At 42.8% G+C, this 27289-nt stretch overlaps 2 protein-coding genes across 2 annotated transcripts in view; one reads left to right on the plus strand and one right to left on the minus strand.

Annotated features, from left to right (window-relative positions):
• Nucleotides 1-1509: 1509 nt before the first annotated feature.
• GTF2H1 (general transcription factor IIH subunit 1) lies at nt 1510-25507 on the minus strand. Its single transcript, XM_064714872.1, has 15 exons — nt 25095-25507; nt 21143-21311; nt 19143-19335; nt 16580-16742; nt 14836-14929; nt 14176-14325; nt 13204-13283; nt 11765-11895; nt 10674-10761; nt 9281-9369; nt 8315-8432; nt 7462-7552; nt 5788-5903; nt 4756-4848; nt 1510-4201 (listed from the first exon to the last, which is right to left on the minus strand). Exons 2-15 carry the CDS (start codon nt 21294-21296, stop codon nt 4115-4117), a joined length of 1647 nt encoding a protein of 548 aa, XP_064570942.1. The 5' UTR covers nt 21297-21311; nt 25095-25507; the 3' UTR covers nt 1510-4114.
• Nucleotides 14889-27289, plus strand: part of HPS5 (HPS5 biogenesis of lysosomal organelles complex 2 subunit 2) — a 33582-nt gene continuing 21181 nt past the window's right edge. Inside the window, exons 1-5 of the mRNA XM_064714876.1 lie at nt 14889-15027; nt 19611-19692; nt 21595-21716; nt 21984-22026; nt 26977-27146. Of these exons, the coding sequence (XP_064570946.1) occupies nt 27039-27146 (108 nt within the window). The 5' untranslated portion in view covers nt 14889-15027; nt 19611-19692; nt 21595-21716; nt 21984-22026; nt 26977-27038. The remainder of the gene's footprint in view (nt 15028-19610; nt 19693-21594; nt 21717-21983; nt 22027-26976; nt 27147-27289) is intronic.

Here is a 27289-nt window from a genome sequence, read left to right on the forward strand (position 1 = left end):
GGGAGCAGAGTGCAAGGGTACAGAGCTGCCTCACTGAGGGTACCAGGGGTCTGTGGGGCACACACTGCCAAGGCTGGGCACAGCAGTGCCCAGGGGGTGGCTGGCTCTGGTCTGTGACCTCTGGTTCCTTCAGCCAGGTCAGCTGTGCTGGCTGCATCTTGCACCTCTGGGTCTGGTCCCTTCCACCCCAAAAGAGCCCCCAGAGAGCTCCTTCCATCTAGGAGGAGTTAACAAACTCCCTTGCTGTCAGCAGACAGACAAGGGCTTGGCTATCTTTTGGGGAGGTGATGTGCTCAGAGAGCTGAGAGGAAATGCTGTAGCCTGGAAAACATGTGGGAGATTGGGTTAGGTAATTTTGTGGCTCCCCAGGATTTTGAGCTCTGCTGTAGGAACAGGTGTCACTGGGTTTATTGAGGATCAGTGTTAGACCACCAGTGATGTCTGATTGCTATTCAAGAACTTGCTGTGTCCCATCTGGATTGAGCTGCAGTTCTTGCTGCAGGGCAGGGGAGAGCACAGAAACAAGTTGAGAATATCATGGCTCACACTGAAACTCCTCCAGTACAAAGCCTCCTAAGCCACAGGGGTACTTGGGCAGGCTCTTCCCTTAAGAAAGGGAAACAGGATGGATAATGGAAAACTGGGTCTTAAGCTTTCTCATTGTTACCTTCTCTATTTATTAAAGTGATTTTCTGGACAAAGCAGCTGTTCCAAAGGAGTTTGGGAAAGGATAAGGAAAGCTTTCTAGTTGACACCACCAGAAGCTGTAAGGATGTACTTACAGCATAAGTAAGGGAAAATAGTTGTTTTTTTAGCTTTAAAAAAAGCATCTTAAGCAGAGAGTGGTGGAGAAACTCATCCATCTGGGAAGGCACAACAGGGCCTTGGTGAGACCTTTGCCACGTTAGGAAGCTGCAGATGATATTCTTGAGAGCTACCCTGTGAGCATATAAGAAGCTACTTCTAGGGAGGCTGCAGTGGAAGGCTGTCACCTCCTGTCCCTGAGTGGGGAGAGCTTTTGGGAGAGAATCAGCCTGATCAGCCCTTTTTTGTGGTACATCTAAATATCTTCATCTGCTGAAATACACAGGGTGGTATCTGCATTATCCTTTCTCCATCACTGGCAAGCCTTGGATTAGAGTGGCTGACAAAGCTCCTGTGCAGCTCTCCTGAACCAACAGCTGCTGCACCAATATATGGAGCAAGCAGAGTATTAATCCCTGGAGACTTCAAGTGGCTTTTGTATGATAGGGAACAGAGGGACAGTAGCACTAGTAATGGTGTAGAGTTCTGAAAATGAAACAATTTGACAATAATTATATTGTAACCCTTTTCCTGCTGACCTATCAGCACCAAGGGACAGCTAAGTGAGTGACACACAGTTCTCTCAATTTAGACTTCAACATTGGGATCCTTAACAGTCTGTTAGGGATTTAATTCAACCAGAAAACACAGCCTAAGCATTAGAAAAGACTTCACTTCAGAATTCAGTAGGGTTTATTCTACAAATCTTAGATCAATGCCAATGATACAAGTTTTATGAATTCTCAGTAAAAATACAAGTCAGTATAAAGATTCCAATAGTAATATAATGCATGATGATTCTGTTTCAAAATTTAAGGAATGAATCTGTGTTTTGGACCATGCTACAGAAAAGGGGAACACAATGTAGAAAGAATAGTTACCTCCCTTTCCTTGAGGAGGGGCCTGTGCCTTATTGCCACAATACCTGAAAAAGCAATATGAAGTGCATAGCAGCCTTGCCTGTATAGTCTCCAGGCAAAACTTGAATTTAGTATCATAGTCCTCCTCCCCCTAGTTCTGGTCGTTAAGGTACATTTTGATAGCCTGATATCATTATAATAACTTAAAGCTATTGCAATACCATCCCCAAAATGGTTATAAACATCACTTCTTGGAGCTGTAAAATGTTCTTGTGATGCACTGACACCTTTTCACCGTGTTAACCATTTTGCCCAGTCTTTCCAGGAACATTAAATACATTCCAATTAAAGGTGAATTAGTTCCATATTCAAAACTCTCCTAGGATTTAAATGAAGTCTCAGTGCAGTCTAATATTTAAATGTGTTGTTCATAGCTTCAGGCACAATTAGAATGTAAATCAGACCTCTTTTCTTGACCCTAGCCCTCTGATGTGATGAAAGGTGTGCTAGCTCTCAAGGAACAGCTGGAATTTGGCCCCAGAATTGCTAGACCAAATGCTTTGGATTGGGGGAGAACAAAACTACCCTTTTTTTTTTCTGGGAGCTGCCTGCACTTAGAAGGGGATTTGGCTTCATAAAGCCACACCCTAAACCTAAATTTTAGAGAAAGTTTAGCTCTCACAAGAGGTAACTCTTGACAAGATGTGCACCTCATCCCCCAAATGCTGTGGTACATCTGTTGATTGCCAGTGCCATTTTCACCCTGTCAGGCCCAGTGGGCATCTGTGGCTGAGCCCAGTCATTTCTTGTAGCAGAACCCCGCGGATGGCGCAGAGCAGGGATCATGCATGGATCTGCAGCAGCACACAGGGAAGGAGGCTGAACAATACGCACACAGCTCTGAACAGGACTTTGGTGCAGACAGTGATGCTCAACTGAAACTCAGCTTTTACCAAAAGATTATAGCATAACACAGAAATCTGAAAGAAAAGGATCAGAAGAAGCCGCTGACTTCCATGCACCAGATAAAGAAAAAAACCCTCTTGCATAAACTGAGCAGCTGCACAGAACAGGCACCCACTTGGCTACACCAATACATCTTTTCTGCTGTAGGAATTTTCAAAAATTATCCACCCAACATCATACTACCACGTTTTAGCATCATACCAAAATGTAGTATTAAACCATCATGCAGGTTTGGGGAATTTCTTCTGCTGTACTAAAAATTCAAAGCTGCTTGCTTTGAATACATACTGTCAGTCTGATTTGTCTTTGTAGTAGATGCATCTTTAACAGTCACGTTTAACTTAAAGTAAAAAAAAAGTTCAGTAGCCCATACTGAGCTCTTGTCCAGTCAAAGTGACAAAAAAATACAAGGTTCTCATTAAACTGCATATATTCTAGAAAAGGGGGTTACTTTGCATTTAAGTCACATTTAATACAAGACAAGTTGGTTTGAAACTGTGAACTGATTCTATTTAGAACAAAGTATGGCACAGATTCCCAATACCTATGGACACTGTGTAAATAACACATTTTTCTCTTTGCAATGATTATCAATTCGCCAAAAACAGTATAATAGTCAAAAGGGAAGGGTGAAGGAAAACAGATTTAGGAGAAGAAATAAAAAATGCCTAAGAATTGAAAATAAATGACTTCTTTTGTAAGAAACTTTATTTAACTTCATTTTTAAAAATGCATTCTCTCCTCAGAACAAATGCCACCATAAAAAAAAAAAGATTGCAGTAGCACACACTTGCACTCGAAAGGAAACATGCAAAACTGATGGCTGAAAAATTTTTGCATAAAAATTGAAGACTTCAGGCAAAAGCTTGCCCCTGTGTACCTTTAGGGACCCCAGACCATGAACAGCTTTCAGTGCAATGTCTCTTGCTTCCAATTGGTAGGGAAACATATGGCAGGTGCTTGTCTTCTGACAGCTACACTCTCCCAGATGTTTGAAGCAAAAACAGTCTCAGCTATGTTTTAAAACATCATTGTTAAACTGTTGCAGGAAGTACAAACAAAATTCAAGAAAATGTCAGAATCCAGTGAAGAAAAACTTTTGAGATCTACCCTGTGCCATACACTTCTTAAAAAAAAAAATTAGACAGAAAAACAAATTTTATTAATACACCCTCTTTAAATTTTTTATTTCTGAAAGCAGCTTTTTATGCAAATCAAAAGCAGTTCCTGAGTAACTGCAGTAAACAGTGTCTTTTAAATATATTTGCGCCTCAGCTCTTCCGTTTTGGTTCTTCCTTGTTTTTCTCCCCAGTTTTCAAGTTTAATCTCAGTTCTTTTTCAAAAATGTGCAAGTTCAGTTAGCATTGTTTCCAGAAGTCCACAGCTTGCAGGTCTTCCTGCAAGAACTCTAAGATCTGCACATACCTAGGCTGTAGTCCTACCCTATTGCAGGCTTTGCTCTCAGACCTGTCCAGGATGTGCCCTCACGTCTTCTTCAGCATGCGCCGCGACTGCCACGTGTGGAACTTATTGTAGGCTGTCTGCAGCATCTCTTCTACATGACTTACCAGCTGAAACAGGAAAAGGGAGAAAGCATTGTCCCAGCTGCTGGAAACACATCCCTCCCCTTCCTTTCAGGTGCATTCTTGCTTTTATTCACTAGGAGTAATCTCGCTAAAATCAGAGAAAGGACCTTGAGGCTCTGTTGTAAAATATCTATAGAGGGAGCAGTGCAGAGAGCTGCTGAGCTGAAAGACCCCTCCATGTGCTGTCTGTTCTGGTATTTAGTCTGTGACCACTTCAGAGCTCTCCTCCCATGTCAGATTTGAAGTTGCTCAAGTTCTATTTCACAGTGGAAGTGAAAAATGAAACATGACTTCCTCTTTCTTTCTATCACTCCTGTAATTTCAGGTTACAGTTCTTGTCAGTTGCTGGCATCACTCAGCAAACTGGACAGGGAGAGACAACAGCATAACTGTGTACCCAATTTCCCTCTCCCCATTTCCTAGTCAATAAAAAAAATAAAATGTCCTAGGATAAGAAGTAACAAACCTATCATCCTCTCATAGTTAAGAATGAAATTATTAATATGCACCCACATAATTAAACAGTACTTTTCCCTTACATTTGTGCTTAAATATTGTCTCCGAATCTTTTCTTGGAATGGGCAGAGCTTTGTAACCTGAAATCTTTCCAAGTTGCTCCTCATTTTCACAACCTGAGAGAGACAGAAACCAGTATTACAATACTGAAGAATTACAGTAAGACAGAAGTTTCATTTCCTTTAACAAATTGTTCTCCAACAAAACCTTATAACTAATTCTGGGGGCTACTTTGAGTTTGTGTAGTTTGAGGAAGGAAAGTTATTCAAATATCTCTAACACTTCTCTGTATTTATTTTTGAGTGCAGTATGACTGAAAGTGCAGTGTGCCACTGTGGTTATTACCTCTGTATTAACAGACATAAGATATTCACAAAATGTGATATATTTTGTTATATATAATGTGATATTCTTATGAATAGATACAAGATATTCACAAAATGTTTTTCTTTTGCAAGCAAAGACTGGATTTTCAGGTCAGATTTTGCAGCAGATATGCAAATGTACCTGAATGCAAATTTTAATCTTTGTTATCCATGTGAGGTTAAAAGTAACAGAAAAATAGTTACAGTCATAGACCTGGCTGTAGGCAAACATCTGTCCTTGAAGGCAACTTAGTTCTCAAGAGCGGTGTGTGTTCTGAAGGTATGACCGTGATTTTGCAATGGATAGAAGAATGAGGGATACTTGCTTCTACTGTGTAACCTCACTGTGGAGGTTATTTCTTGGAGCTGGGAAAGGGAGGCTTTAGTTTTTCTCTTTTAAATGTGAACCTTGCAGCTGCAACTGAGCTGCCCATTCTGTTTGAAACTGGCTAACAGCTGCTGTTCCTAAAGGGAGCTAACAGGCAGGCAGGGACAAGGATGATTTCAATTAATAAAACCAGCAGAACTGCTGAGAAAAATAAGGTTTCATGTTATTTTGTGACTTTCAGTTCTAGGGATGAGTAAGTGCTGCACTGATTTGATGCATGTGTATTAGTTCCATACTTCAGTAATGCCAGCCATTGTAAACCACATCCATAACCAGGGCCATAAGAGGGAGCTCTGCCTTACCTTTTCTTCTAGGAATGGCGTGTTAACAGGGAAGCAGGACCAGAAGTGTCGTAGCAATTCCCCTACTGCCACATACAAGTGTTTTAGTTCAGACTGAATGTCATTTGGCACCATCTCTGCAACAGGAAAAAGGGTTTTTTCACATCACTCAAAGGGTCCCATGAAAAATGAGAACTAAGGCTAACAAAGGAGCTCAGTGATGCACACTTCCACTACAGTCACAGAATGACTGGCTGGGAGGGGACACTGAGGTGCCTCACAGCAATTAGATCAAGACTATCAGCAGCTGTTAGATCAGGTCAGCTGCTATTTATGGCTCTATACTTGGAAGCTTGTGTATTATTTAGGGAGATCCATGCCAGGCAAAGAATGGACACCAAACCCTAATCCAGGATTAGAAGCAGTGCATTTGTATTGTTCCAACAGTGTGGCACAGAAGCAGTGCATTTGTCTTGTTCCAACAGTGTGGCACAGAAGCAGTGCATTTGTATTGTTCCAACTGTGTGGCACAGAAGCAGTGCATTTGTATTGTTCCAACTGTGTGGCACAGAAGCAGTGCATTTGTATTGTTCCAACTGTGTGGCAGTGCTGCTGCTGGCTTGTCCCAACAGCACAGTGCTAAGAACTCAGTGGCACTTCAACTTTTTCACTCTGTCTTATGTTGGTAATATGGTTACAGCATGTGAAAAATGAAAAATCCAGACAGGAAAAAAGAACTATGTTCCAGATATTCTTACAGAAGAAAGGGTGACAGGGTTCAAGAACAAGGAAAGAGCCACAGCTGTAAAAACTCAAACAAAAAGTACAAGTAGTCACTGAGGATGAGCACAGTGAACTGAACAGTGAATATCAAATTTTAGGATGAGGCTGTTAAAAGAAAGAAGTGGTGGTCAAGCTCAAAGAAGTTAAAGTGTAGCACCCTACATGTCAATCAGGATGGGTAAGAAAGCCTCACCACGGCTTGCTGATTCCTTTTATTTCAGTACCATAAAGAACTCATACTTGCTTTTTCAGCTGTCTGAATGACTTTCTGCTGCTTTTCAGACCAGGTAACACAAGATAAACTGGGAAACTGTAATAAATCTTGAGAACAGGGATTCATCTGCTGTGAGACTGAAGAGACAGGAACTCAAACTGGCACTCAACGTGACAATAGGGAAAGGAGTGGTTGACTGGAGGCATGAGGAGGAGAGGCTGTCTGATTTGCTCTTGCAGTCTACAAGGAAGTTGCCTTTTTTCACAGCAAGCTGTGAATCTTAAATGCAGGCTGCAAAAAACTTAGTTTCAGATTATTATCTAGCCTTTGCTTCCTTAAGAGTTTTCAGAGTATGTTACATTCTACAATCCAGGGGAAAAAAAAGCTGAACAAGTAAAACCTCACATCTATAAGACAATTTGTATCTATCAGGTGTTTCCTTCATTAGTTGCTGTGTAAAATGTTGTCCTGTTCACTTGCCTCAGTGCTGGTGTAGCCCTTACCACCGCCATGGTGAGGCTGGTGCTGGCATGGTGCTTTTCTTTTGCTTTTGTAACCCAGGACTACTCCAGCTACACATTTCCATACTTTCCTTTATCACTGGAACATGTTTTAAGGGAGAGATGTACCAGCAAGCCAGCTAGTGCTGTGCAATGCACCAGGGTACAATTAAAGCATTAGACACCCCAAATCCTTACGGTTTATGGCTTGCTGTGTTCCACCCTGCATAAGTGCTCCTCCAGGTGACAGGACTGCAATAGTGCTGGCAGCATCACCACTGGAAAGAACCTGGAGAGAAAGAGAACAAACATTCCAGGTCATTTTTTCTAATAAATTCTTTTAAAAATAAGATCAGTTGAACACCTACATGGAAGTTCAGGTTCTGCTCTTTTCCAGAATTATGTGCTATAGCTTGTTTGCAGTGAAAACTCTAATTAGTTGTAACCTTTTCCCTGCCTAGACCTTGAACAGGCTGTGCACTTACTCTGAAATGACAGAAGTGTACTGTTACTATGCAGAAGTGTAGCAGAATGCTGGCTGCTTTACTCAGGGCCAAACTTAGTTTACAAACAGATGAATTCAGATGCTGGCTGGGGAGATTGGCCACAGGGCTCTGCTGCCCTCCAGGTGCCAGCACAGAGCTTCTGTGCAGCCCACAGCACACTGACAGCCTGAGTGCTGTCATTTAGGAGCAAAAGGCCAGTTCAATTGAAAACCTGCTCACTGTAACCTCCTAAACTTCTCAGGGTGGATGAATACACTGGCATGGGCATGACTGTCCTCCTTTAGTACCTTATACCTTTACTGTTTCCTCAAAAGAAAGCAGGAAAAGAAGAATATAACTGAGCATCAGCAATGACAGTTTCCTCTAGTGTAGATTTTAAACTTAACAGCTCAAAACCTTTAAAATAAATAGGTTAACAGAAATTGGAGATTACTGAAGTTTAAATTTTTCATGGTAAACTTCAATTGACACGAGACACAAAACTGTATAGAAAGTAAGATGCTAAACTAAGATCAAGAAGGGCATTTTTAAATATATTTCCATACCTGAGTTAGTTTGGGTACATATGCTTCCATTTCTTGTCTAATACTCTGAAATGAATTAATTATATCCTGACTAGTTGCATATTGCTGTGATTGAATTGGAGTTGGACCATGGTAATACCTGTGAGGTGAGAAAAGGGAAGTGAGAAGTGTTACTAGTAAGAGTAAAGCAAGAAAAAATCTCCTGGACAGTTCTTCTACTGTTTCTAATTTTAGATGCTTTGCAACTGTTACCAGTACTTTATATATTGACAAAGTACAATATATTGCCACATGGGAAGAGGCTGGGTTAGGCATAGTATAGCAGCATATAACAGCTTCAGTTGTTCAATCTGTGATCATTTTGCCAAAGAAAAGCCACCTTTGCCACCAGATTCTGGAAATATCATTAGAATGGAGCAGTTCACATAACTTTCAACTGAAGTTAATGTAAATGAAGTTAGGTGCACATTGGAACTGTTCACTTTCAGGTAGTACTGCTCCTTTTCTGATGTAACCGTGTTACATCTATGGTTCTCAAACTCAAAAATCTAGAAAACAGGAGGACTACCACCAGAAACATCTTAGACGACTGAGCAGTCCAAACTATCCCAACTGCACTTTTATGCCTGGGAGAGGATTCTTCTTGGAATTCTATATATTTTCATATAGGCTTTCACAGAAATTACGTGTCAAGGTCATTCAGGTTGGCTTAGAGACTTAACCCTCTGAAAAGTAAGATGGAATATGGCAGGGGTGTTGGACTAGATGATCTCCAGATGTCACTTCTTACCCCAACCACTCTGAGAAATGAAACTATAAATTTAAGGGGAAACTGGTTTATGCAAATGCTCATTTAGGTTCCTAAACTCAGTTGTAACACACCTGATGTGGCACAGTAGGGACTAAATCAGCTGGTCCTGTGTGGGCTGTGATGAAACCCCTGCTAAACTGGCTCTGCTGAAATAGCTGTGCATCATTTTAACTTACCTATCAGACTTCTTTAAGTTTAGTGCAATAGTTTTAACGCTATTATTCTTTGATAAATCTTCGTATTCAATGGCCTCCTGCAGTTTTACCTAAAATTAGCCAAATAATGATACATGTTACTAATGAAGACACAAGTCCATACATCCAGTGCTTTCTTCTGCTGCATCAAGTTTGAGCTGAAGGGTTACTAAAACCTAAAAGAAAATCCAGGTATGGAATGACTCATGCCTACCCTCCAGAGGGAGTGATGCCAAGTGTTGTTCAGGATGGGCCATTTGGAAGTCTTGGCACCACTGCTTTTTCTCCAGATTCTGCAAAAATTAGGCAGTCCCTGCCACTTCCACAACATGTTCCAAAAGGTATAATAGATAATAATTTGTGCTCTCTATTTATGTCCATCTAACTCCAGATTAGCAGAAATACTCATGATTTCACAGCTGGTGCACAGGAGTCTGAGACTAAAACCACAGTAATTACCCCAAGCTCTCTGGTGACAGCAGAGCTGTGGAGTATTAGCAGTGAGAGGTAAGAGCACAGTGACTTTGTACAACTAGAAAACTGTTTCAGAAATCCCCTATTCTTCCACTACTTTCACTCTCCTTTTCATCACATTTCTTCCAGTCTTGCTATATAATTTTCTGCTCAGTAAAACTTACAGCTTTTGAGGAACATCAAAGACTACCCTGACACTTGCCAACTTGTATTCTACAAGGTTTTCTCCCAATATAACCAAGTTTGGAGTCTCTGATGTTTTCTGTTTAGGCTGTCAGCTCCAGGAAGAGTATTCAATTCAGTTTTATAGCAATTAGAGTACTCTCTTCCACTTTGTGAGCTGCTCTGGTTAATCTAGACCAGGCTGTTGCCCTGTATTTCACTGCACCAGGTGTCACTACACTCAGTTCAGCCTCACTTCAGCTTCTGACTAAGATGAAGGCTGTCATGTGCCAGTTTCATCATCCCCTCTACAAACAACACATTTGACAGGTTAATATTGGTGCTTGAACACCGATATCCTTTTCTGATGGATGTTCTTTAGAAGTTTTCAGGCATTTGAAAGAAAAACAAAATGGAGGAGGCTGAAAATAGAACTGCAGCAAATGGAAAGAACCAGATTTCTGAGTCCAATCTGAACTATCTTAGAATTTTTTACTTTCATTGGGCACTATTGAGGAGAAAAACAGCACAATACTTCAATGTGTAACTTATTTGTGTTTACTAACACAGGTAACAAGGCTTCTTACAGGCTGTCAGGTTTTAATTCTATATAGTTCTAAACAAGGCTAAAAAAGTTTTACTTCAGATGTGTCATAAACCAAGTAAGGAACTTTCAGCAATTTTTTGAGACAGAGCTTCCAGTTCCATTCAGTTAGAATCACATCAGCTAACTTTATACCTTTTTCAGTGGTGGCTGAAAGAAATCTGAATCCCTGGAGTTTCCATCCGTACTGCTGGTCTCACTGTAATGGTCATTTTGTGCTTCTCTTAAAATAGAGAAACAGCATTAAGAAGAATTCACCTCACAGGAAACTTAAGATACAAGCTAGAGACAAAGTAAATACATCTGTTTCAAAAACTTCATATGCATGTTCACATACTTTTTTCCCCTTATGTCTTAATTTCTAGCAGTTGGTGTAGACAGAAGGAACCAACTCCTCACATTAACCCTGTTTGTCACAGGGGAAATTCCACAGCAGGGGAAGGTGCTGGTCCCTCTCTTCAGAAATAGCAGCATGCCAACACTGCATGTGGGACACAGCAAAATCGTGGCTAAATTAGAAACACTTTGTACACATAGTTATGCACCCAGGTATTAGCAGAGCTCTGGGAGCCCTATCCTGTTGTGCCTTTCTGAACTGAGAAACAAACACACTTTGCCCAAAAGAGATTGCTTAAGGTGCAGAGTACAATTTGTGCAAAACAGAGGAAAAATGTGAGGGAGCCCAGCCAAACAGAAGGAAGTGTTAACTGAGATCTCTCTCAGTTAAGGTCTGTAGGGTTTGGGTAGAGTAGTAATCCTTGCTGGTTGTCCATAAAGCAGTTGTAGAGCAGTGACCTGCCAGGTGGTTTTGGTCAGGGGCAGAGTACTGCACCTTAGGAGTCTTTCATCTGATCCATCTATGCCCCACTGCAGGAAACCCCAGCAGACCTGCTCCTGGAAGGCAGGAAATAGGAAATCCCTGCACCAGACCTCACCTCCACTACTTCTGCTGCCTTCACTAGGGCTAGACATCTAAGGTAGACCCATTCTTTTCTTTTTAATCTGCTTTATATCATAACTCAGTTAAAAATAGCAGTCATCATTTCAAACAGCTCTGAAAAACTTCTATAAAGAAAAATGAAACCTAAAGGTATTTTCATTTTTAGAGGAAAATAACTAATTCATAAAAAAATTAAAAGGTTGTATGAATAACTGAAGATGTTCTTTTGTTTTGGAAATTCCTTAAAATTTACTCCAGAAATCTATTAGACAACACTGCAACTTACTGTTTCCTGAGGCCAGCTGCAAGGACCATGGCACTATGATGATTAAAGCGTTTTATGATGGCAGCATTGCTGCTTTCTCTAGCAGACTTTGAGGCATTTGATGTAGAGGCCACAGAAGCAACACCATAGCCCTGCAAAGAAAACAACATTCATTCCCTCTTGGCTCCCAGAGCAGCAGGACAATTCTGTTTTCCCTGGAGTCAGGAAGCTCCCTCCTCTGCATCATCACCATCCAGAATTGTTTTCCTAGTTTTGCCCCACCATTTCCTTATGTACTTTGAAAAATCTCCAGTGACTATTGCATTCTGCTAACACTTGGCAATTTAGAGGTGTCAGAGGGAAGGTATCAGGTCTTATATTGGTAATTTTATGAGACCATGATTTAAGTAAAAAGTGAACTAGCTTAAAAAAATTAAGGATAACCTGTGCAAAACAGGCATTGATGGTAAGGAAAAGACAGCAATTGTTTTACTGACTGATTTTTAACATCTAGTGGCACACCAGCAGCCTACAGGCTAAAATATACCTGTCAGGAGGATGTGATACCACTGGAAAATTCAAAAAACTTCAAGCTTTAAAATGCTGGTAGAGTTCCCCACTTGCCAGGTGGCACTTTACCCCATGGGCAGTTTCATGCTTGCTGTTCATCAGCCTCAAAAGCAAATCAGGGCAGTTTGCAGAGCACTTATAACACATCTATCCTAAACTCATGGTCCACTTTCAGGCTGCTAGCTTTGGACAACTTCCACAAAAAGAAAATGAAAAAAGAAAATACAAAAAAAACCCACTAGAAAACTTAAAAATGCAGCTTCATTATTAACTACAACTGAATGGTTTCAGTTACATCAAGTGCAGAAAAGCACATCTCTCAGTTACTTCACATTATGGTACACCATTGATATGAATTGTTTTAACTTGTTCTTGGAGGCAGGTAATAATTCAAGTTAGTTGTAATTTTAGCAAAAAAAGGTATTTGAAGCTAAACAGAGAACACTGCATAGAGTGTCCTTCAGTTAGGCTGAATCAAGTATTAGTGTTCAAAGTAAGAAAAACATCAAAGACCTTTCCCTGGTTTGTGCTACTCTTCTGTACATTGTCACAGACTCTTAAAAGTAGGAAAAAACCAGAGTTCACTTTAGACTGAAAAGCCAACTGAAAGAGCAATTCTTTAAAGAAGGGAAGTCCTGTATTGACACCCTGCACACCAAGGCAGATGTGACCACACAGGTCCATGGGCACAGTCTCCATTTCCCTTCACACACACAACAACAGCACTGTTGAGTACCCAACCACTGCAACTGCCTAGCAAGGGATTGTTTTTAGAATTAGCATCTGTAGTGGTTTTAAAAGAAATATCCACATAAGTGTAACTAAGGAAGGGGTATGGTTTTCTTTTTGATTTTTTGTTTGTTTTCTGTTTTGTTTCCCCAAGTACTTACTTCATCTAATGTTTTATCTTCCAAAGCTGTTAAATCTATCAGAGGGTTTTTCACTCCTTGAGACACCATTGCTTTTAACCCTGTGTGAAACAAAAAATCATGAAAAAACTGTATCTAAACAAATAGCATAACATTGGGATCATTAGGTTATATTTAATCTTTAAAAGAAGACAGACATTCAAAAGAAGACAGGCCCAAATAACACTGGGACTAAAACCCTTTAAACCCTTTTTAAAGTTCCATTTAAAATAAGTAATAAATGTGGGAAGTTACTCCAAAACATCTTCCTACTAATTAGCCCAGTTTTCACCAAGTTCTACACATCACTGAACACTGATTAAAAAAATAAATTGAGATGCAGTTATAGTCGTGGGATCTGGGAAGCCAAAATTGCATTTCTTCTAATTTTGGCACTGTTCTGCTGTCCTGCCTGGGCAGTATGACAGTTTATATCTGGTGATAGCTTTGACTTGTCAAGGGTTTTGCATTCCTAATAGAAAGCTTTCAATACATACTATGGAATGGTGGTAAGTGATCCCAACTCTCCACATTTTGGTATCATCACAAACCTATCTCTAAAGTTCCTAAAAAACTTGAGTCAGATAATATGTTATTATTTCAGATTAAAAAGACTGACAGAGAAGAAGGATGACAATTCCTCTGGGAAATCTGGGCAAACAGGAATCTCATTTACTAAAACCCCATCTATAACAAAAGCTGTTGTAAATTGTGCACGTACTACAAAACAAAACCTATTATGTACACAGAATTATTCCATAGTAACTCATGGCACATAATCAATCTACCAGGATGGCATGCTATGGAATTTGCAGTGAAGCTTCCATCTAGTGCTGCCACTTTCCAAAGGTAATTTGTTCCAAGAAATGCTCTCACTATGAAACATGCTCAGAATGGCAAAGTTGTAGCTAACTTGCCATGACCATCTGTAGTTTTCAGAGACAACCAGCTTACCTTTCTCATCCAGTTTGGCACATTCTGCAAAGAGGTCTTTTGAGCCTGTATTGAGCCTGTCCCGATGAAAATAATGAGACTGAAAAAATCGTGTCCAGAATTCCCTCTCAGTCATGTTATGTGGAACATTCTCTGCATATTTCATTTTTACTGTGAACAAAACCCAGAACAATTACAAACTGTTCCACAAATCTTAACATGGTATTTTAGATCACCATTTCCTTGATGGCTTCCTTGCTTTCTGGCTGCTTCCATTCACTCCCATTAAATGCAAGGGACTGCAGCAGGTAAGCATGAGTGAACAGGTACTCACTTATGCCTTTAAAGCTTTGAAAGGTACAGGTAACAGTGGCCTGAACACTCCTGAATTGCCCTCACACTAGGGGCCAAAATAAATCAGTGTCAGTGTTCATTACAGTGGATGGGAAATGATGGAAAACAGGTTATTTACCTCCCAAAGGTGATTTCATGAAAAATAACAATTAATTAGAACACTGAGTAGGAGACTGTCGTGGAAATCAAACAAAACCAAAAGTCAACACAAGTTAAAATGTTTTAATTTAATAAAATCTCAGATGAACATTTTAGTCTTTCTACAGTAAAGCAGTAAAAAGGCCAATCTTAAATGGATGTGTTTGGTCTGTAAAACTCTGCTCTTACCTGCAGGGTATGTCCGAAATATGGATTCGATAATATCCGAAGTCAGGTTGTACCTCAGCCCGTTGCAGCCGTCTGTCTGAGGCCGTACATCAGCCTGAGAAAAAGCACACAGGGAAAAACCAGTCATGTCTGCAGCTTTCTCTGACTGGAGAAGGAAAAGAACTGGAATCTTGCAAGCAAAGTCTGATGCAGGTAAAAAAATCTTCTTCCTCCAGTAATCTATAGTGTATTTGATCGTACATAGGTATTTTAGAATGAGGAATGAACAGGCAAACATGAATTATTTTCGTATACTTGCCATTTAAGGGATGATTTAACAAGCAGACTGCAGGCTTTAGAAAGCAAAGAGCACTCCATTGGTCAAAACAAGGTATGCTTAATTAATTTATGCTTATCCTTGTGTCAAAGTTAAAATAAGTAAGCATACTGTATATGCCTCATGTTTTATTGTTCACTCAACAATTCAGCCAGTGAATGATCAGTGGCTATAATGAAGTGACAAAAAAGGATTTATGGCTCTTATTCCCTTATAATATAAGTATACACAGTTGTATACTAAAAACATCTTAGTGTAACTGATAAGTAACACTGAATTTAAAGCCTAAGGATTAGCCTTAGTCAGAACTTTGATCTCAGTGATCTCTTTAGGAAGCTCTGGAGGAGGAGTGCTCTGTCCAGTTCTCAGAAACAGGAAAAGTACATGATTGCACAGCCTGCTGCCTTTTCCTCCTTTTCCTGTGTACCTCAAGCCTAGCTTTTGTACCATCATCTTCATAGGCTAACATATTCTGAGCAGAGTCAGTCAGATTCAACTTGAATTGGGACACACAAATATCTAAGATATCTTCTTCACAAATGCAGAGAACACAAACATAACCAGGTGGTTTAAGAATGTTTTAGTTTTCAAGATTTGGCGGGTTTACCTTTCATTGTGGTTTCTTTTTTTTAACATTAAGGTGTAATAATAACGGGAAACAGGAAATCAGAGCAATCAAATTTGTCTGGCAACTGATTTTGGTATTTCCACAGGGGAAAAAAAATCAAATGGTTGTACAGCAGCTAAATTAAACCAATTCCTACCTCCTCTTTCCCTCCCAAATCCACTGTGAGCACAGTCATTACAAAGGTGGAAGTGGGATTCCATCTAAAGAGTCCTGTGAGTTTTGTTGCAGAAGCAGAAACATGTCTCTGTGTGAGTAATCTGATGTTGTACCTAGATTACTTTTAGACTGCACTGATTTACTCAAGCACAATTTCTACAAAGGGGTAAAATAACTGAAAGTTAGAGAAAGAAAGACAGAAAATGAGCTTCCAGACACACAAGTTGTTCTTCAAGTAGCTGAAAGCACGTACTGGTTTAAAAAATTGGGGAGGGAATAAAATCCTATGTGGAAAGGTTCACTTATGCATGTCAATGCTGCCACAGATATGCTCTTTAATTTAGTGAGCTCATACATTTTAATCTAGTGACCATATATTCACATCACTCCTGTTTTACAGAAGGCAGAGCAGCAGTACAAACATCATCTGCCTATTGGCAATGTGAAGTTCAAATTGCGCATCTTCAACTGACAAAATGTTGAGGTTGCAGATTAGAAGGAAACCTTTTTTTTTTCTCCTTTACACTTGGAAAAGCAGAGAGATGTTGAGGAACCAGCAAAGTTCATGTATATGGGAATAAAGTGCATGAGCAGAACCCCAATTTGTTTGCTCTAAAATCCTATAAGTTAAAGGTTCAACATACCAGGAATGCTGCAGAGATGCCCACATCTTGTTTATTAGGTGCTGCAGAATTATCCCCTGCATTCAGGCTTAAACGGTTGGCCCAGAATTCTTCAGCACTGATTACTTGGCTCACAACAAGGTCTTTATAGAGCTGAAACAAAACAGGATCTTCTTGCAGCATTCTGGTAAAAGAATGTATTGAATAGAATTGAAACACTGCAGAATAAATCACTAGTATTTCCACAACTAACACAAGTTCACAAAAGGAACAGAAAGCAGCTTTTCTTTCAAAATGCTGTGCATTTCTTAACAAGACTGTGTAAACAACCAATGTCAATAGCACTGCTTGTCTGAAAAGACTTAAGAAATGGATGTTAATACTGAAAGTTAGAAAACAGTAATGCCTAAGAAAAACTTATTGTGGGATTCATGTCTTGTCCTAAAATGTTCTGAGATGCTTTTGTGTCTTTGCGCACCAGGACTGGAATCTTCTGAACTGTAAAAGCACAATGAATATTCTTGCTGTTCCATAACAGAAATATGATGAGGGAGGAAAAAAGGAGATCTGAGTGCTGTCCAATTCTTGGTTTAAGATCTTAAAATTCAGTAGCTACAGAGCTCTATTCTAGTGCAAGAGTATAGATCACAAAATATGTATGGGATAAGATCTCTTAAAACACACTACTCCAATGGTTCATTTATGTTTCTGTGGTAGCAGTAGGATCTTCATCCTTTAATCAGATAATCAGACACAGCACAAGTATGAGACACGTTCTGTGTCACTACTTCCACCAGGGAGCATTGTTTACAAAAGTTATCATCCACATATCAGGTATCACTACCCAAAATGCAAAGACTGTGCATCTGAATCTTCACTCATGCTTCAGCAGCTGTTTTTACAGCTGTGTACCTTATCAGAAACCCACTGGGCTATTTTCAGGGAAGCATGCATGTGTGTTCACAATCTGCCAATAACCCACCAGTCTTTAGCTTGTACCTCAGGGTCCTGATCAACTGCAAACAATGAAAAAAACCAGGAGTCTTATGGATACATGGTCTAGGGATGAACATGGGTAAACTGCAATCTGAACAGAATGAAAGCCTTTAGCTGCTCTAAGGACAAAGCAGGATGAGGTGGAAGTGAAAGCTTTGTGACAGGATTATTATGTTTTAACCAGCAGGGTTTCTCCAGTTTTTCTTATTGTCACAAGTATGGATTAGTGGCAATTCCTACAAATTAGTGCAGCTGAAAGCAGTCTGTTATTCTTGTTATTTCATTAAAGCTTGGAATTTTGATACATACTCAACTCCCACATATCAACAAATGAAGGAAGTGCCATGGAGGAGGAAGGACTCTGGATGTTGTACCCTCCCACAACAGGCTGGATCTTTTCTGCCTGATCTGTTGCAATCAAGCTAATGAAGCCCCATCAGCAGGCTTGGGCTTCTAATCAAGAGAAGAAACTATGGCCGAGTAGGTGCAGGGATTCTGGCTTTTCTGTAACTAGAAAAGCTCCTGATACTTCATGGTGTGATGCTGTAAATCTCCATTTAAGGAGGCAGCGATTCAGAGCTAAGACTGCCCGTGTTCTCAGCACCAATACTGTCAGAAAAAAGGCACATAGCATAAAGAAACGAGTATGGGAACAGTGCCAGTGCAGGCTGCACTGCTGCAGACCCTAGTGGCTGCTGCAGTACTGGAACCAGTTAATCCTGGTTGTGTCACAGCTCCAGCACAAGGGCTCTTGCTCTTCTGCTGGGAAATCTCCTTGGACAGATCCAGTCTGTCCCATGAGGCAATGCTCTCATGTTTTGAAAAATCTACGTTCAGAGCTAGAAGAGTCTTTGGAAATGGAAGCCACAGACACAGGATTCACAGCAGACACTAAAATGAAGTGAAATTTGTCAGGGGAGATGCAGAGAAGAGACCTCTGTGGCCACAGGAATTGGATTAACAAACATGTTAAAGGAACGGAAATGTATCTCAAGAGCCCATATGGGAAAAGGACTTAGGTCCTCAACATCTTCTCAAACAATTTCTTAGAGTAAACATCCTGTATGCCAAATAACAAACTGCAGCCTCTCAAGTGAGATGCATGAAAATACCTAGCAATTTAGTAGTCTATAAAACATCAGGAAAGATTTGAGGGGCAAATGGGGCTTCATGGGGAGGAAAAAAAATCACCAGGCTCCACAAAATTTCTGGAAAAGGAAAAAAGAATCTTTCAAGCAGCTTTTCTAACTGATACATATATATTTAAGAAGACTAAAGAGACTGGCTGCCAGTTGGGTGCTCTCCTCTCATAGCTGTGGATAAGAAAGACCGGGTGGCAGCCAGACTGGCTGCCTTGACACCTCAAGAACGTGTCACTAAGCACACAAGTGTAGTCTCAACATGTGACAGTTATGCAAGTCTCATGGAACTGCCTTGAAATTGAAAGCAGGGAGATTTTTACTAGGGAAACAAATGCTGTATCATTCATGACGGTGAAATAACAACACATGTTAACAGAAATACACAACAGTTAGCTAACAGATAGAAGAAAAAAACCCAACAGACTTTTAGGATGTTATCCCTTTACCTGTTCTTCTCCTCAAGTTCTTTATTAGCTTTCCTTTTGAACTTGGGCAAGAGCTGTTGTAGAAGATCCTTGACCGCATCTCGCTCCTTCACTGCTGTGCTTTCATTGGAGAAGTGGAAGTTGGTTGTGTCCCCTGCATGCAATACCAGCTGCAGCTGAATTTTAGCTTTACCTTCTGGACTGATTTTCTGGCCTAGATTGCAGAGAGACAGACAGTAAGCTTATACAAGAAACTGTCTTCCCTAGAGTATTTACTTATAAGCAGTTATTCTCATCATCCAATTAAATACCATTACCCTGCATGTGAATTGCAGCTGCGAAAATGGAACAGTCAGTCTTCCCCTTGAATTAGATTGAATCCTGCACCTTGTTCACTCTAAAGTACAAGACACAGACAGTAACAGCCTGTTGCTTAATACCCTTCAGCTCTTGAACAGGAGTCCTGATTCATCTTTGTATTCCCCACAGGATCCATTAGAAAACTGCTGCAAATGAGGCTGTCATCACCTGGACACTTTAACCTGGAAGCAATCCAGGCTGCTGCTGAAAGGTGACTTCATTCCCCCTTTCCACTTCTTCCTGCTGCATTTCTTGTGTGATGGCTAGTGTTTGTGCAGCAAGCTGAAGCAAGCAACTGATCCACTGAAAAGCACCCCCTTTTGTTTTTGCAGCTGGCCCAGCTCCTGCAGAAGGACAGTGGTAGGAAAGCAGAGGTAGGGTGGGTAGGAGCACATCTGGATCCCAGTTTCTAGTGGTGAGCTAAGTGCAGTTAGCCACTAATGCTCCCCAAATTAATCACCAGTGCCTCCAAGGTACTACTACATCCTCATGAGTCATAAGAAGAATCTAATTCCTGCTTCCATCCTCATAACCAGAGGGAGCAGAGGCTGGGACACCTATGCTTATGGACTATTGTGCTATAGTGACTTTAGTGAAGCACTGCAAATGGCACTAACCTAACTTTTAATAGCAGCCTTTTCTCTAAAGCAAGTGGGAGACAGGAACCAGATGTCAACACTAAATCACCTTCTCTATTACAAATTTACAAAAACATCTCATCCTTTTTTTATTTCAGATGACAAAAAGCACATCTTTCATCTAAGTTAAAAATACTTCAATGCCTATATATGTGCATATTTAAAATACAAGGTGCTTAAGTGTGAGTTAATAGCTAAATAAAACCTTCACAAAGTTGATTATTACAGGTGAATGGGGCTTTTAAACTTCTTATCACTTTCATATTTAAGAAAATATCATCTTAGTTCTGATTCATCACACACTTTCAATCATGCCGCAGTGCCTGTATGTGACTTTAAACAGCAATAATCACTAAACCATTACAAAGTGACACATACAACTCACTTTTTATTCCTACTTTGGCAATAAAGCACGTGATATTAAGCACTAATTGGAGCCAGAAAGGCAGCATGCTATAAACATCTACTGTTTAGTTTTGACTTGCAAGTACTCTGCTGTTGCAACAGCAAATGCTTATTCAGAATGTTAGCAGCTAGGCCAAACTACAGAAGCTGACACTTCTGAAGCTATGGTCTATTGGATGAAAATAAAACTGAGTTCATTTTATATGAAAATCAAAACAGCTTTAGATACTGAGTTAAACAGATGACATGCCAGATAGTTTCTGTGTTAGACTGAAAATCCTATATGCTTCCTTGATCCTCCTGCCACCCTTCCCTCTACAAGCATATGGCATGGATTATTTTTCTGTCCAATTTATTGCAGAAGTTTATCAAAGTTAATAGTAAATGCAGCAGATGTAAGTTAAACATCTGAAGACTGCAAAAGTTCTGTGGTAGCATCCTTAAGCTGGTGCTACTTTACCAGTCCTGATCTCTGCTGCTACCAAGAAGCCTGGCCAGAGCTCCAGGGCCCTGACACCCCTGAGGCAGCAGCAGCCAGCAGGCAGGGCAGGTGAGCTCTGGGTGGCACTCAGGTATCCGTGGCACTTGCACTGAGTGCAGCAGGCAGCGCTCACTCACATTTGATGTCTGCATACATGTGGCTGACGGTGAAGCGGTCCTTGCCCTCGGGAGCCCAGGCAATGCGTTCGGCCATCAGGTACAGGGCCCCATCCTGCTTCTTCTGACGCACCTTCTTCACTATCAGCAGCACTTCTTCCGACGATGTTGCCATTGTGGCTACAACGAGCTGTGAAAAACATACAGTTGAGCTGATTAGCTGTGCTGTAACTCTTTCACTACTCCTATCTATATTAAAGTATTATTTGTTCATGCCTATATCATTTTGGGAGTATTTCAGATAAATGTGCTCCCCTCTTTCAGTACAATCAGCAAATTTCTTTAAACAAAATACTCCCACCTACCTAAAGAATTAATCTAATTATATTGCTGATACTACTTTTGATCCACTAAAAGACCCACAAATCTTACTAAATTTTCCTGTTTTATTGTCCTTTCACTGGTTTTTCTAGTTCAGAAGAATACTGAAGCTAAGCAATGACGAATTCCAAATCTTCTCTGGTACTGGCAGCAATTCCCTGCTTCAGCGAGAATGGCAGATGCTAAGTCATTTCAGAAAAGGGAAGGATACAAGGTATGTGAAAAATCATGGATTTTCAGTTCACTGTGCTAAAGATAAGGTAGCCCAGTAAGACTCAGGTGTTCTTATTGTGGTGGCTTTTGCCCGTGGCTTGAACAATGTTTTGTACACTTGACTGCAGCTGGCCAGTCCCTCTCCTCCGAAGTCTGAGGAACTGATGTTACATGTACAACAGCACAATCATAATTCTGTCAGCAGGCTCAGACTTTGGATTCTTGCTGCATTGTTCTCCCCAGCAGTCACTGTCATTCCTCTCCCCAGGTTCACCCTACAGCCTTCAATTCTTCAAGAGATAAAAGATATGGTGAGTATAATTATACTCTGTCAAACAAAGCTTGGCACAATTATCAAAAGTGTACATCTTTTTTTGATAAGTGTTGGTACTTATCAAAAATGTACATCTTTGCTGAAAATGTTTAATATGTCCAGTTGTTTTATTTTGTGTATCATAAACTCTACTGCTGACATGCAAAATAATATTTTTCCAATGCTAATGTGGATGTTGCATGTGCTTCAGAATACCTATAATATTGATGGGATGCACACTGAAGTTCAGATTATAACCTGCATCAGCTATCACACTACTAGTAGGTATCACAAAATGGTAGTTCTAAGCATTTAAATTCACATACTTCTTTTTTTTCTTAAAAAACCCCCCAAAACAACAAAACACCAACCAGCAGCAAGACAAGACATTTTATTCTGACAGTCTGGACAGTAGCACAGCATTCTCTTCTACAGAAGTCTTTCAAGCTCCTGTGCAAATGAGTTAAGTAACACACTAGATGGAAAGACATAATGGCAAAAGGGCTCTGCACTTACACTTCACTCCTTCACCATTCCAGCCATCCAAGGCTTTGCTAAAGAGTTCAGTCATGCTGAGCTGAATGTGGGGTTTCACATCAGCACCACTGCAGCAGTCACTAGAACACACTGTGCCACATTCAGAGCATCCCTGGTAATACTTCTTTCTCAAAGAAAACTGCGTGGCATGATTTCAGGACTGTTCCCTAGCTTAATCCATTACAGTTTCCCAGCAGCACTACTCCCTTTCAGTGCTATTCACACAACCATTTTATGTAGTTTCCTGTTGTGGGTCTGCAGTCTCACAGCACCTCATCCTTACTGGAAAAAGGCAGCTGGCCACAGACTCTCAGAGACTGGGAATCTCACCATGTGCAAGACCAGGGATTTGGTGGTTTTCTCCCTTTGTTACTTTATAGTCCTTTTAAGGTCGTTATTATCCAACGCGATGGAGGCAAAGCCACGGAACACAAAGGAATTCAACCTGTACAGAACAGCGAGGAAAAGGAAAGCATTCCCACAGTCAGGCTCATTTTGATGCCAGCTGCTCTGCTTTTCTATCATGCCATTTCACCTACCTACACCCAGTCTTTCAACTACAGAAGCAAAGAATCAGCAGCTACCAAGTTCTCCTTCAGAGCCCTTCTAGTACCCTGCAGTGTGCAATCTGTGAGAGCACAATTATCCCACAAGTGGCTCATTCCACCTTCTGGGAGGGCGAGCACATGGCTCATGCTGTTCTTCTTTCTGTCACTGCTGTACTTCCTTTTTCCTGCAGTAATTTACAGTGGCAGTGGGATGATACAACTCACAAGCACAGTAAGCGTTACCCAAAATGGAGAAAACCCTGAGCTGTCTTTTGAACAGTACATCAGAAAGAATACAAAAAAATGTTAATAATAGGGATTTAGGAAGGTTACCGTCTGTCACTAATGGAAACAAAATGGCTTCGTGTTACAAGAAGTACAGGAAAAATTCTAAAACAGGAATCTTGCTTCAAGATTTCATTCTCTGTCTCCTACAGGGAAGGCTACATCCCTGCTAAGCAAAGCACACACACTCAGCTTTTTTTTTTTTTTTTTTTGGTATGTAAGGCTTACTATGCACCAGAGAGCCATCAATGATGTACTTGCTCCTGTCCAAATCTCATAACCTCTACATTTAACATCTGAAGCTTCCAGGAATCAGTACTATGGATGATGACACTGCTGCTGTGCAGGGCAAGAACTGACACATGCACACAGACAAACGCTGTTATTTTGTGGCTTTAAGTGATAATTTTAACCTGCTACAGCATTAGTGTTCTTCAGCGGCTGGTTCAAGTATGAATAGGAAGGTCAGAAAATTTATTTTAAATTCTGCAGCAACAGAGCTTGGTCAACATTTCTAAAAGCACTCGGATCAACCAGCATCCCTAACAATGAAGTACAACTTGTCATCAGGCCTGTCTGGGGGCTGTTAATTTCAGCTGCAGTGTACAACAGGCAAGGTCCATCAGGAAGCTTCAGTGTTGGCATAGACCAAAAGAAATGTTCTGTGTGCTTATCCACCTACAAGCCCTCCCCTCATAGCTCTGTGGGAGCAAAGAGCTTCTGGAAATACCATCCAATTCCAACAGCTATCTTTCCTCCATTGCAGGGAATCTTCCTAACCACTCTTCTCTTAAGATACAGTACCTCTCATCTCTGTTTTTTACAACACCTGCTCTGAACGCTCTCTGTCACCAGCACTTTTCTCCAGTCTTTTTCCATATGGTTATGTCGAGTTCTGAGCAGAAATAAAGGAAACGTTTGCACGTTTTAATAATCCTGACTTGGCCAGGGTGGGGAGGGGCTGGCAGGCAAGCTCTGACAGATCAATGCAGGCCTTTCTGCTGCTGGGCTTCCGCTCCCCGCAGGCAAGAGCAGAACCACGGAATATCTGTGCCAATGGCCCAGGCTGACCCGCAGCGGCACGGGGACGCTGCCAGCTCCGGGCGCGGGCAGAGCAGCGGCCCGCGGGTGGCAGCGATCTGTCAGCGGGACGGAGAGGCGGCAGCAGTGCCGCTTGTCCCGGCACACCGGGGGGATGCACGGTGCTGAGGGGCCAGCCCGGCCTCCCCCGATCCGCATCACCCACGCTCCGGGAGGGATGTCACCCTGCCACGAGACCGGCCCGAGGACACCGCACGGTGCCGGCGGGGAAGGCGCTGCCACGGCACCTCTTTGTCTGCCGCCCGCAGCAGCGGGCCGAGCGCGGGGCCAAGCCCGCTGCCCCGGCAGCGGTGCCGCCAGCAGAGCGCTGCCGTATCCCCGCCACCGCCCGCGGCCCCGGGGAGCGCAGATCGGCGGTGCCGCCGCCCCTTTCGTCCCTTCCCTCACCGCAGCTCCGGCTCCGGCCCGGCCACCGTCACACGTCCGCCGGGCAGGAAGGAAGCGCGGGAGGCCAAAGGCCGCCGCGGCACCATCGCGACGCGGTCCCGCCGCCCCCGGGGACGGATTGCCGGGGCAACGCGGCCGTGAGGCGGATCGGGCCTCGCGGCCTGCCCGGCGCCGTCATTCCCCCGCGCCCCGCGCCGGCGGCTCTTACCGTGCGGGCTGCGCCGGGAGCTGCTCCGAGTGCGAGCGGCGCTACGGGGGTCGGGCCGCGGCCGCCGCCGGGGCCATGGGGCGGGCGGGGCGGGCACGTGACCGGAACGGGCCGCGGGGCGCCGGGGGTGGGGCCCGCACCACGTGACAGGGGAGCGGCTCCGAAGCCGCGCGTCCCCGGCGGTCACGTGGCTCCGGCGCCCCTCCCGGCCCCCGCCCCGGTCACGTGACGACCGCTCCCCCGTCGCCATGACGGCGGCGGGCGGAGGGGCCAGTTACGCGGCAGTAAAACGGTACCGCCACCGCCCCCCCGCCCCCATCCCCGCCGCGCCTGGCCCGGCCCGTTTCCCGCCGTCACCCATCCGCGCGGGCCCCGCTCGTCGCCCGCCATCGGCCCCGGCGGCCCGTCCTGCTCCGCTCCCGGGTCGGCGGCGCCGCCTCGCTGCGGGGGAGGGGCCTCCCCTCGGCCCCGGCCCGCGCGCCGGGAGGGAGGGGGCGCCGTGCGCGTCACGGCGTCACGTGGCCGGCGGGCGGGTGCGCGCGCGCGTTACGCCGCTTCCTCCTTCTCCTCCCCCTCCCCCTGCTCCTCCTGCTGCTCCCGCGCGGGCGGCGCGTGATGCGGCGCGGAGCGGGCGCGCGCTCCCGCCCCGCCCTCCCGCGGGTCACGTGGGCGCGCTGTTTGGAGGCGGCACCGGGAGCGGCACCGGGAGAGCGCGGAGCGCGGTGAGGGAGCGGCAGGGCAAAGGAGTAGGAGCGAGTCGTGGTTCCTGTGCCCTGCCCGGGTTCGGCTCCCGTCCCCTCCCCGCGGTTTCTGAAGGGGTCGGGGGGTTCCTCTGTCCTTTGCGATGCTGCGCCTTGCTCCGGGTGCGGCAGGCAGGGTCCCGCGGGGTCGCGGCTCAGCTCAGGCCACACCGGCGGGATGTGGCACGGAGCGGGCACGGCAGAAGTGGCCATTAAGGTTTTTAAGACGCTTTGAGAATTTACAAGCAATAACTTTTAGTTTCGCTGGCTAAATGTGCTTCTTCCCTTTTCCTAGTGCCTGGTGAGAGTGAGCGCTCGCTTTCCTTTAGAGGAAATGTAAATTCCCCCCATGACAGCTTTTCTGGGAGGGAGTTCCTTAATCTATGGGACCGCATCCTAAAGGGTACTTAGAAATTCCCGGACTTGCCTGTGCAGTGTAACAGGTTTAGCGTTTTGTTAAGCAACGTACAAGTTTAAACTTTAAACTCCACGAGAAGTTATTTTGAAGTATGTGCTGCTTAGGAAAAATGCGAGGTTGCAATTTCAGTGGTTATTTAATTCTTGGATATCACTCTGTGTTATCTGTTGAATGTGGGAAAAGACATTCAGTGGAGAGGATAGCTTATCATTGTATCAAAATGCACAAATGCAGCTAATTTAGTATAACTTTAGAATAATGGTCCCTAAATTTAGTATAACTTGAGAATAATAGTCCTTAAATTTACTTTTGGGGGAAGATATGATATAGTTATAAAATGCCAATGTTAAATGTTTTCCTTGAGAAAATTATTTTCAAATCAAGATTGCATGCTGTGGGGAAAAGTGAATTTTTCCAGAAAACAAGGTGTGTGTTAACTTTTTTTCACAGACAGGTGTAAATATAACTACAGTCTAAATATTTCCAGGTGGGTTATCCAATAGGTTAAGTTTTCAGAAAAGAACTCGAAGAAAAACTTGTCATAAATGGAGCAGTGTAGTAAACCCCTCAGAGCAGGAGTCTTATTTTCCAGCCCTTGGGCCTCTTTTTGGTGAACTGAAACCTGATGGTTTTTGAGTAGGAAAACACTTGGTGTTTCTTTAAGCACAGAACACCAGCTCAAATGAAAAAAAAGTGAGCTAATGAAGAACTTTATTTTTGGCAGGTGCAGCTAAAAGCTGAAGCCATAACACACCCATGAGTGAGCAGCACTAGTCGTGTGCATCCATGGCCTCTGTGCCAGTAATTCCAGACTCTTACAACCATGTCTTGGCAGAGTTGGAGTGTTTGGATCCATTGCTTTCTGCACTCAGGTTGGATTCCAGTCGTCTTAAGGTGAGTTTGTGGTGTATGGGTTTTTTTTAGTTTTAAAATTTAAAGTAATGACCCCATTTGGCTAATTATTTGATTAAGCTATAGGATTAATCTAATTCTTTTTGGGATGTGTGCATATCTTAGTTGTGGGGGGGGGGAGTACT

The sequence above is a fragment of the Zonotrichia leucophrys genome, chromosome 5, assembly GCF_028769735.1.
Source record: "Zonotrichia leucophrys gambelii isolate GWCS_2022_RI chromosome 5, RI_Zleu_2.0, whole genome shotgun sequence".
Lineage (NCBI taxonomy): Eukaryota > Metazoa > Chordata > Aves > Passeriformes > Passerellidae > Zonotrichia > Zonotrichia leucophrys.